This window comes from Oncorhynchus masou, chromosome 18 (genome assembly GCF_036934945.1).
Source record: "Oncorhynchus masou masou isolate Uvic2021 chromosome 18, UVic_Omas_1.1, whole genome shotgun sequence".
In the NCBI taxonomy this organism is placed as follows: domain Eukaryota; kingdom Metazoa; phylum Chordata; class Actinopteri; order Salmoniformes; family Salmonidae; genus Oncorhynchus; species Oncorhynchus masou.
This window is the reverse complement of record NC_088229.1, coordinates 50,106,676-50,118,742: the sequence shown is the minus strand read 5'-3', so window position 1 is coordinate 50,118,742 and position 12,067 is coordinate 50,106,676. Positions and strand designations below refer to the sequence as shown.

The 12,067-nt window shown below is 39.6% G+C and overlaps 1 protein-coding gene across 1 annotated transcript in view; it reads left to right on the top strand.

Annotated features, from left to right (window-relative positions):
- Positions 1–12,067, top strand: part of LOC135559382 (pro-neuregulin-3, membrane-bound isoform-like) — a 200,410-nt gene that overhangs the window by 113,159 nt on the left and 75,184 nt on the right. The window contains exon 3 of the mRNA XM_064993541.1: positions 2,104–2,177. Coding sequence (XP_064849613.1) covers positions 2,104–2,177 — 74 coding nt within the window. The remainder of the gene's footprint in view (positions 1–2,103; positions 2,178–12,067) is intronic.

Sequence of the window (12,067 nt, the reverse complement as noted above, 5' to 3'; positions counted from 1 at the left end):
TAGCGTGTCCGCGGTTATAAGGAATATACACAAATATATTATGTTCCATACACACAGTGAGTTACAGTAGACACAGTATAACACGACACACAGAAACTATTATAACGTTATAAGGCACTTACTTTGATAGAAATGCAGTCTGGATTTGAAGATGGGTGTCGGTAGTGACGCCTCTAGCATGGAGACGCTGTGCCACTTGGGAGTCATAAAGCCAGCCAAAATACAACACATGCTAATACTTCCCTTACGCAATTAGCATTGTTTTCCAGAGCTAATAGAAGAATGTAGCTAGCCACCTAATCATTGAGTATAACACCATAAATGTTATGAAATGAGTAACGTTACATCGCGTGTCCACGGTTATAAGGAATATACCCAAAATATTATGCTATGGTAGAAACGACATGCAGAAATTATTATAACGTAATAAGGCACTTTGATAGAAACGCACACATTTCCAAAGTTATTATTGGTAACGAAAACAACTTTGATTGCGATGCAGGCGACAGGTGGAAAATATGAACACGTGTGTGTGCTGGACGGCAGATGAGCAAATGTCTGCAAACTTGAACTGCACATACAATTGAGAAGTGTTTGGGGAATTTTGTCCGGGTCAGAAATGTCTAAAAAAATCATTGTTCCGCAAAAGTAAAAATGACTACTTGAATGTGAATGAATGAGGCGGAACACAAATCATTTCAGACTGTTATTGGAAATAACAAAATTATTAGAAAATAATAAAAAATTTGACAAATAAAAACAGGCTGCGTGCTTTGGTTTGAGGGCAGCGCCTATTTAAATGTACTGTTACCGAACAATCACATTCTGGAATGGAGAGAACGTTCTAACATCACGTGCATAAAACAAACTCACGCTGGGGTGACCGTTAGAGATATTTGGAACTCACGCATGAAAGGGTTAAGACGAAGAATCGTTATTTTCTTTACCGGAGATAAACAACCAAGAACCTCTCAACCTCTCATTTCCAACAACAAGCCTGAAACTCTTTCTAAAGATTATTTTAACAGTTATATAAACTTTAGAGTGTTTTCTATCCACATCTACCAATTACATGTATATCCTAGCTTCTATGCCTGAGTAACAGGCAGTTTACTTTGGGCACAGTTTTCAACCGGACGTAAAAATACTGCCCCTTAGCCCAAAGAGGTTTTAACAAGAAATTTGTGGAGTGGTTGAAAAACAAGTTTTAATGACTCCAACCTAAGTGTATGTAAACTTCAGACTTCAACTGAATTATGCCAACATGGAGTTTTGAGTCAAATAGAACCTATTTTTAAAACCTCTTATAAAGTTGGTTTTGAAGCATAAACTACGAATTTTATATTTTTTAATGATAATGTTGTTTCATATCGGCAAAGTAGTTAAAACGCTGTAAGTTCACTTTTAAACGCTTGATTGAGCCTGCCTGGAGTGTTTGAGCCTTTTTGGGACTATTCCATTGTTAACGTTGTGCCATATGAGCTCAATCAAGTGTATACACTTGGAAGAAAACAAATACTTTTTGAACCCAGGTCTGGATGAGAGAGAGTATTTCCATCCCAGTCCTTCCAATACCTCCACTGGTACATGACATTACTGTCAGGACTGTGCTATCAGTGGGTTGCAGGCACTGCTTAGGATGGGCCAAAACTGCCCTCTTCTTTTCTCTCTCTTTCTTCCCATCCTCATTAGCATACTCGTCCTCCAATATGAGTTTATCCTCTCTCCCTCCAGTCTCTGAATCTTTTCCCCAAAAATGTGAATCTTCTTGAATGTCTTCTTTCTCTCCTTTGTTTCCTTTGAAGATGGACATACATATGCTACACATAAACTTGTACTTGCATGTATATTCTCTTCCTCCCTCTCTAGCACTGATTTGGCAGATAGTGGCTAGTTTTCAAGAAGGTTATGCTTGCAATGATCGTGCAATGTAGTTGTTTTGCCTACTTTAGTTGAATGCAATGATTTAGTTGCTCTGGATTCGAGTGCCTGGTAAATGACTAAAATAACTCAGACTCTACCCACTCTACTCACATGCATGTTGTGAGAGGGTGTTTTTCCTCCATAGACCCTGGATATTGATCTCTGTTGTCTCTGTTGCAGGTGTAAAGAGGGTTACCATGGACTACGCTGTGACCAGTTTGTACCCAAGACGGACTCCATCTTATCTGACCCAAGTACACGTCTTTCTGTATTCATCCTGCAGAAAAGTTTAAACAAAAGAGTATTAGGGAGTTATCTGTCTTCTATTTTATTTAACTAGGCAAGTCAGTTATGAACAAATTCTTAGTTTCAATGACGACCTAGGAACAGTGGGTTAACTGCCTTGTTCAGGGCCAGAACAACAGATGTTTACCTTGTCAGCTCTGGGATTTGATCTAGCAACCTTTCAGTTACTGGCCCAATGCTCTAACCACTAAGCTACCTGCCGGGGGGTGGCAGGTATGCAGGGGGGTGGCAGGTAGCCTGGTGGTTAGAGAATTGGGCTAGTAACCGAAAGGTTTGTGGATTGAATCCCCAAGCTGACAAGGTAAAAATGTGTCATTCTTCCCCTGTAAAAGGCAATTAACAACACTGTTCCCTGGTAGGCCGTTATTGTAAATAAGAATGTGTTTAACTGACTTGCCTAGTTAAATAAAGGTTACATTTTTAAATATACCTTATTACTCTGGTCAAGATAAATTCAAACTTATTGAGCCAGGCTTCACATTATCCCCTCCAGCAAAGGAGACATAAACTGTGTAGGCCAGAAGACACACAGATACATCAAATCCTTGTTTAACTTTATCAAGTCAAAGAAGAGAAAGTATCCTTGAGTTTACTTTCTCTTGTTTAAAAGTACTTCTAGCATTTTAGCATTTTGTTTGTTTACCCCTTGAGTATACTCAGTGTTGCTGCAATGTCATTGAAATTATTCCAAATCTGAAATGCCAAAAATATGTCATTACCTTTCTCTGGAATGATGGATATTTTCATTACATACCATTATCAACATTAGTACATTAGTAAATTTGGATTCAAATGCATTTATCTTTTAAGTGGTATGAATTGCTTGAGTGTAACACATGCAGTGTCCTTCTGTTGGAGAATTAGAATTGAGAAAGTAGGTGTGGCCATCACACGAACATGAAATCAATGTAAAGCTCATTACAGTTTAGTTAGTATCAAAGATTTGAACTGGTTCAGGGAACGGAACTATAACTACATTATTTGAGGAACAGAACTCGAAACGAAAGTGATCTATAGTGTTCTTCAACAGAACCGTTATTTTAAAATCATGGGACCTGGTTAATAATGTTATTTTACGTTCCGGGCATTGTTTTTTCTGTCCCACAAAAATCCTAACAAAATGCCTATGCAAAGCCCTCACTAAGTCACTTGGAAACGTATTCCAGCATCTGCCTGCTAGCTGAACATTTTTGTTAGTGGGTGTGTGTGTAAGCTACCTGCCTCTCTCCTCTGAAGAATAGGTTACTGTAGGCCTAGAGACAACATTACAAGCATGATACAGAAATTAGGGAGAGATGTTTAAAAGAATGGATTAACTTTTTCAATGCTACTGTAGTTAAGGATACTACAGTTATTATGTTTCACGTTGAATTCATTAACTGCAAAAGGGTAAGACTTGTTTTTTATTCTAGTGCGGCTCTGCACACACAAGCGTGTTAGCTAGCTAATGTTAAACCAACTTGGAAGTTCAAAGACAAAGCCGCTCCTCTGTAGGTATAATTCTTTGGGCCTAGTTCAGATAATGTAAGTCATAACAAGATGCCCAGCTCACAAAGACAAGCTTCCTCCACCCTCTCACACCCTCCCTTCACCTGCAACATTTCAGTTTCATCTTGCACCCTACACTCTGACTGGCAGCACAGTGTGTGTGTTTGTTTTTCATTATGATTAAACCATGCTGTTACGGAAAAATACAACTTGCTCTTAACGACTTTCCTATGCAGTTTAAATCACTTACCCGCTCCATAGCAAGCTGCTCTATCCGCACTGATTGGTGAAGTAATGCAATGTTGAGCTAAGTGTAACAAACATTTTGATTTCAGAGGTTTTAAAAGGAACGGAAAGAAACGATATAAACTGGTACTTCATTTTAGAACAATCTAAAGCAGTGGTGTTTAGAACAATCTAAAGCAGTGGTATTTAAAGCACTGTTTAGAACAATCTAAAGCAGTGGTATTTAAAGTCTCGGTAATTGCAGTGGGGTAGCCATTTTAATTAAAATAAATTATTTTAAATATATATTCTGTACATTACCAGTCAAAAGTTGACACACCTACTCGTTCAAGGAATTTATTTTGACCATTTTCTACATAGAATAATAGTGAAGACATAAAAACGATTAAATAACATACAGTATATAGAAAGTGTTAAACAAATCCAAATATATTTTATATTCTTCAAAATAGCCACCCTTTGCCTTGTTGACAGCTGTGCACACTCTTGGCATTCTCTCAACCAGCTTCACCTGGAATGCTTTTCCAACAGTCTTGAAGGAGTTCCCACATATGCTGAGCAGTTGTTGGCTGCTTTTCCTTCACTCTGTGGTCCAACTCGACCCAAACCATCTCAACTAGGTTGAGGCCTGGCCAGGTGGATGCCAGGTAATCTGATGCAGCACATCATCACTTTGGTCAAATAACCTTTACACAGCCTGGAGGTGTGTTGGGTCATTGTCCTGTTGAAAAAATCTCAAATTTGGACTCATGAGACCAAAGGACAGATTTCCACAGGTCTGATGTCCATTGCTCGTGTTTCTTGGCCCAAGCAAGTCTCTTCTTCTTATTGATGTCCTTTAGTAGTGGGTTCTTTGCTGAAATATGACCATTAAGGCCTGATTCACGCAGTCTCCTCTGAACAGTTGATGTTGAGATTTGTCTGTTACTTGAACTCTGTGATGCATTTATTTGGGCTGCAATTTCTGAGGCTGGTAACTCTAATGAACTTATCCTCTGCAGCAGAGGTAACTCTGGGTCTTCCTGTCCTGTGCCGATCCTCGTGAGAGTCAATTTCATTATAGCACTTGGTTTTTCCGACTGCACTTGAAGAAACTTTCTATGTTCTTGAAATGTTTCGTATTGACTGACCTTCATGTCTTAAAGTAATGATGGACTATAGTTTCTCTTTGCTTATTTTAGTTGTTCTTACCATAATATGGACTTCTGTATACCACCCCTACCTTGTCATAACACAACTGATTGGCTCAAACGCATTAAGAAGGAAAGAAATTTCACAAATTAACTTTTAAAAAGGCACACCTGATAATGGAAATGCTAAATATTTTTACATTTGTTTAACATTTTTTTTGGTTACTACATGATTCCATATGTGTTATTTCATAGTTTTGATGTCTTCACTATTATTCTACAAAGTAGAAAATATTTAAAAAATGAAGAAAACCCTGGAATAATTATGTGTCCAAACTTTTGAGTGATATTTGGACACCCTTTCAAATTAGTTTATTCGGCTATTTCAGCCACACCCATTGCTGACAGGTCTTTAAAATTGAGCACACAGCCATGCAATCTCCATAAACAAACATTGGCAGTAGAATGGCCTTACTGAAGAGCTCAATGACTTTCAACGTGGCACCGTCATAGCATGCCACCTTCCTATCAAGTCAGTTCATCAAATTTCTTCCCTGCTAGAGCTTCCCGGTCAACTGTAAGTGCTGTTATTGTGAAGTGGAAACATCTAGGAGCAACAACGGCTCAGACGCAAAGTGGTAGGCTCCACCAGCTCACAGAGTGGGAACGTTGAGTGCTGAAGCGCATAGCGCTTAAAAATCATCTATCCTCGGTTGCAACACTAACTACCAAGTTCTAAACTGCCTCTGGAAGCAACGTCAGCACAAGAACTGTTCGTCGGGAGCTTCATGAAATGGTTTTCCATGGCTGAGCTACAGCATACAATGACATTCTAGATAATTCTGTGCTTCAAACGTTGTGGCTGCAGCAAGTCCCTGCAGCAATGTTCCAACATCATGTGGAAAGCCTTCCCAGAAGAGTGGAGGCTTTTATAGCAGCAAAGGGGGAACAACTCTGTATTAATGACCATGATTTGGGAATAAGATGCTCCACGAGCAGGTGTCCATATATTTTTGGTCATGTAGTGTAGTTTCCTTACAGACAATGAAGAATTACCAAGACGGCACCGATCCGATGGATGAGTAAGTATGTTAAAATTGTGACATTGTTTGGAAATATTTACTGTGTTGATAATGCACGGGTTATTTGGTTTATTTGAAAATAATTACTTTTTGCTGAGTTGATAATGGTATTGTCAAAGACATGTAGGCACTACACTGTGTGCATATGGGAGTAGCCTAGTCTACAATAATAATGTCATTGGATGTGCTAGTATATTTATTTATTTTAATAATTACATTTTAAATGAAAATATACATACATGGTGATATAGGATATATAAGCCTAGTCTATATTTTACATTTTAACTACCCCTACACCCATGCCATTGTGGACTGGGGGTAGGGGACATTCACACCCACACTGAGTTGAATGGCTACTTCATTCAGTGATAACATTATTGTTGAATAAACTTTTATTCACTGTGTGTATTCAGGAGTAGCCTATTCTACAATAATGTCATTGGATGTACTAGAGTTATTTATTTTATTGGTGAATTGCATTGTAAATGTAAACATACAAACACGGTGATGATATAGGATATACACTGAGTGCAACATTAGGAACAACACCCCCCCCCCACACACACACACACACTTTTGCCCTCAATCCATTTCTCAATTGTCTCAAGGCTTAAAAATCATTATTTAACCTTCCTCTATGCTGATGAAATTGGATTTAACAGGTGACATCAATAAGAGATCATAGCATTCACCTGGATTCACCTGGTAAGTCCATGTCGTGGAAAGATCAGGTATTCTTAATGTTTTGTATACTTAGTGCATGTTACATTGCAATACATTGCCCCTACAGGGGGGTAGAGAAAAGTGTTTCACTGGCTGTAAATATTCACACTCTCACTGAGTTGAATGGCTGTAAACATTCACACTCTCATTGAGACTACTTAATTCACTGGCTATCTCTGGGAGCATGGTAATGAAGGCTTTTCAGCTTTTGAAATGTGTTAATGTAGAATTAATTTCTAAATCTGCCTTTCTTTTAGTCAAGAACAGGTGGATGAGTCACAAGGGTACAGTGCAGTCCCCTGGAACAATTTGAGCTCTTCTTCAGTGCCGGTGTGGTCAGAACATTGAGTGACTACAGAAACAAACTGCAGACCGGAATATTGCCAATTGTGAAAAAAACAAAAAAACTATCAACTCCAAAGAGTTGTTCAAGTTTATTGGGATTGTTCTGTACATCGCCTAAAATGTGAATATTTTAAAAAGATGGAGTTTCAAGAAATGACACCCATTTGAAGTGTAATGTGTGTGATGTGAACCCCTCTGTGTCAATGTTGAAAGGAACTACTCCCATATCTGGCACATGTAGATGTGCCATAAATGGAAGTAGATGGCAAAAGAGATAGAAATATGAAGGAAAGGGTGTGAAGAAGAAAAACACTTTGATCTAAAATGAGTGTGGGGTTCCCTCTTGTGTCCCTTTTTTGTCATTACTTATGAGAAATATATACTGAACAAAAATATAAACACAACATGCAACCATTTTAAGGATTTTACTGAATTACAGTTCAAATAAGGAAATCAGTCAATTGAAATAAATTCATTATGCCCTAATCTATGGATTTCACATGACTGGGCAGGGTTGCAGCCATGGGTGCTAAGGCCCACCCACTGGGGAGCCAGGCTCAGCCAATCAGAATTAGTTTTTCCATACCAAAGGGATTTATTACAGATAGAAATACTCCTCAGGTTCATCAGCTCTCCGGGTAGCTGGTCTCAAACGATCACACAGGTGAAATCACTAAAACAACATTGGAGGTGGCTTATGGTAGACACATTAACATTACATTATCTGGCAACAGCTATTGTGGACATTCCTCTGCAGTCAACATGCCAATTGCACGCTGCCTCAAAACTTGAGACATCTGTGGCATTGAGTTGTGAGACAAAATTACACAATTTAAAGTGGTATTTTATTGTTCCAAGCACAAGGTGCACCTGTGTAATCATGATGTTTAATCAGCTTCTTGATATGCCACACCTGTCAGGTGGATGGAATGTCTTGGGCAATGAAGTAATGTTCACTAACAGGGATGTAAACAAATGTTTGCACAACATTTGAGAGAAATAAACTTTTTGTGCATATGGAGCATTTCTGGAATCTTTTATTTCAGCCATGAAACATGGGACCAACTCTTTACATGTTGTGTTTATGTTTTTGTTGAGTACATATTGCTTTCAATGCTGACTAGAATAATGCAGTTGAAATATAAAAATGGTAATTTTGGGTGATTTTGTTTTGTTCTGTTGAAAAATGGATGCGGGCAGTAGTCCCAAAAATGTATATGATTGTTTGTTTCATTGATATTTGTGCCCCAAAATACTTGTGCCCCCAAGTACAGATATTCTCAACGCCTGGGGCAACCACAACCAGGTGTTGGATATTTTGTTAATTATGGTTTGCAGTGCTTTTCACAATAAAAAATTAAGAATATCAACATGTGTTTCCGCCTTTTTTGCCTTTATGGCACATTATCATTAATATAGGTGTCTCAAAAGTTTGTTTTGACATTTTACTTCTTGTATCTGAGCGTGGACTGAATCCATAGACATTTAGCACTTGATATATACAGAGCACTGTAGAAGCAAAAATGTTCTTGACTTACAGTGCCTTGCGAAAGTATTCGGCCCCCTTGAACTTTGCGACCTTTTGCCACATTTCAGGCTTCAAACATAAAGATATAAAACTGTATTGTTTTGTGAAGTATCAACAACAAGTGGGACACAATCATGAAGTGGAACAACATTTGTTGGATATTTCAAACTTTTAACAAATCAAAAACTGAAAAATTGGGCGTGCAAAATTATTCAGCCCCCTTAAGTTAATACTTTGTAGCGCCACCTTTTGCTGCGATTACAGCTGTAAGTCGGTTGGGGTATGTCTCTATCAGTTTTGCACATCGAGAGACTGAAATTTTTTCCCATTCCTCCTTGCAAAACAGCTCGAGCTCAGTGAGGTTGGATGGAGAGCATTTGTGAACAGCAGTTTTCAGTTCTTTCCACAGATTCTCGATTGGATTCAGGTCTGGACTTGGACTTGGCCATTCTAACACCTGGATATGTTTATTTTTGAACCATTCCATTGTAGATTTTGCTTTATGTTTTGGATCATTGTCTTGTTGGAAGACAAATCTCCGTCCCAGTCTCAGGTCTTTTGCAGACTCCATCAGGTTTTCTTCCAGAATGGTCTTGTATTTGGCTCCATCCATCTTTCCATCAATTTTAACCATCTTCCCTGTCCCTGCTGAAGAAAAGCAGGCCCAAACCATGATGCTGCCACCACCATGTTTGACAGTGGGTATGGTGTGTTCAGGGTGATGAGCTGTGTTGCTTTTACGCCAAACATAACGTTTTGCATTGTTGCCAAAAAGTTCAATTTTGGTTTCATCTGACCAGAGCACCTTCTTCCACATGTTTGGTGTGTCTCCCAGGTGGCTTGTGGCAAACTTTAAACGACACTTTTTATGGATATCTTTAAGAAATGGCTTTCTTCTTGCCACTCTTCCATAAAGGCCAGATTTGTGCAATATACGACTGATTGTTGTACTATGGACAGAGTCTCCCACCTCAGCTGTAGATCTCTGCAGTTCATCCAGAGTGATCATGGGCCTCTTGGCTGCATCTCTGATCAGTTTTCTCCTTGTATGAGCTGAAAGTTTAGATGGACGGCCAGGTTTTGGTAGATTTGCAGTGGTCTGATACCCCATTCCATTGCAATATTATCGCTTGCACAGTGCTCCTTGGGATGTTTAAAGCTTGGGAAATCATTTTGTATCCAAATCCGGCTTTAAACTTCTTCACAACAGTATCTCGGACCTGCCTGGTGTGTTCCTTGTTCTTCATGATGCTCTCTGCGCTTTTAACGGACCTCTGAGACTATCACAGTGCAGGTGCATTTATACGGAGACTTGATTACACACAGGTGGATTGTATTTATCATCATTAGTCATTTAGGTCAACATTGGATCATTCAGAGATCCTCACTGAACTTCTGGAGAGAGTTTGCTGCACTGAAAGTAAAGGGGTGAATAATTTTGCACGCCCAATTTTTCAGTTTTTGATTTGTTAAAAAAGTTTGAAATTTCCAATAAATGTCGTTCCACTTCATGATTGTGTCCCACTTGTTGTTGATTCTTCACAAAAAAATACAGTTTTATATCTTTATGTTTGAAGCCTGAAATGTGGCAAAAGGTCGCAAAGTTCAAGGGGGGCGAATACTTTCGCAAGGCACTGTAGATCGAGGCAGAGGCAAAATACTGAGCTGACGACACTGACTGTGCTAGGGGCAGACCCTACTAAACTGGCATCCTGGCTAACAGCCTGCTGCCTGGCCTGCACCCTATCTCATTAGATAAGATGAGAGCACCCCTCCAACTAGGATGGAGCCCGCCACTCCTCAACAGGCCAGGCTTGGTCTTGTTTGTGGGTGAGTCCCAGAAGGAGGGCCAATTATCTACAAATGTAATCTTTTGAGAGGGGCAGAAAAAAAATTCAACCAGCGATTGAATTTTGGTATTTTAATAGGATCCCCATTAGCTGTTGCAAAAGCAGCATCTGATCTCCTGGGGTCCACACAAAACATGAAACATGACATAATACAGAACATTAACCGACAAGAACAGCTCAAGGACATAACTAAATTTTTTATTTTTTAAAGGTGCACGTAACCTACATATCAATACATTCACACAAACTAACTAGGTCAAAAAGGGGGAAAGCGTTGTGCCATGAGGTGTTGCTTTATCCAGTGTTTTTATAACCAGGTTTGCGGTTCATTTCAGCAATATGAGATGGAACATTGTTTGTTCTGGATTTGGGGACTGTGGAAAAAAAAACTGGTGGCATGTCTGGTAGGGTAAGTGTCTGTCAGGGTGTGTGTGTGTCAGAGCTGTGTGTAAGTTGACTATGCAACAATTTGGGATTTTCAACACATTTATATTTCTTAGAAAAAGAAGAAGTGATGCAGTCAGTCTCTCCTCAACACTTTGCCAAGAGAGACTGGCATGCATAGTATTTTTTATCAGCACTCTGATTACAGTGAAGAGCAAGTCGTGGGACAGTTGTGTGAGTCTGCTGTAGAGCTCATCACTCCACCTAACTGGGAGGGAGCCAGAGATAATTACTCGATGACGACACATCTTTCTAGTTAAGTTATACGCTAAAGTTATGTTGCGCTTGGTGACCTCTGACTGTTTCATCCTAGTATCGTTGATGCCAACGTGAATAACAATATCCCTTTACTCTCTACCCTCACCAGGTTTGGCCTTGGCCAGCACAATCTTTAAATTAGACTTTATGTCGGTAGCCCTGCCCCCTGGTAAACAATGTATGATCGTTGGATGATTCTTTTAACTGTAAGTTTAATATTGCGGGTAATGGATTTACCAATGACTATGGTTGTCAATTTGTCAGAGCTAATGGTGGGAGGCTTCGGCAGCTCAGAACCAGTAACGGGTGGAGGAGAGACTTGTAGCTTATGCTCTTGACTCCGACTTGTTTCGTAATGGGGAAAACCGCTTGAACGTTTCTATCACCTGATGGAGCGACACCGGTTGAGCATGCCAGCAGCAATTCTTTCCACAAGCCGTGAGAAAATTGTCCGGCTGTGGGGGCTGTACAGGGGGGATTAACACTTCTACCTGTACTTACTGGTGGCACAGACTTGGGCTCTTGAGTGCCGCTGCAGTCTAAGGCACTGCATCGCAGTGCTTGAGGTGTCACTACAGACACCCTGGTCGAAATCCCGGCTGTATCACTACTGGCCATGATTGGGAGTCCCATAGGGTGGTGCACACTTGGCCCAGTGTTGTCTGAGGTTTGGCTGGTGTAGACTGTCACTGAAAATAAGAATTTGTTCTTAACTGACATTCCTAGTTAAATAAAGGTTAAAAA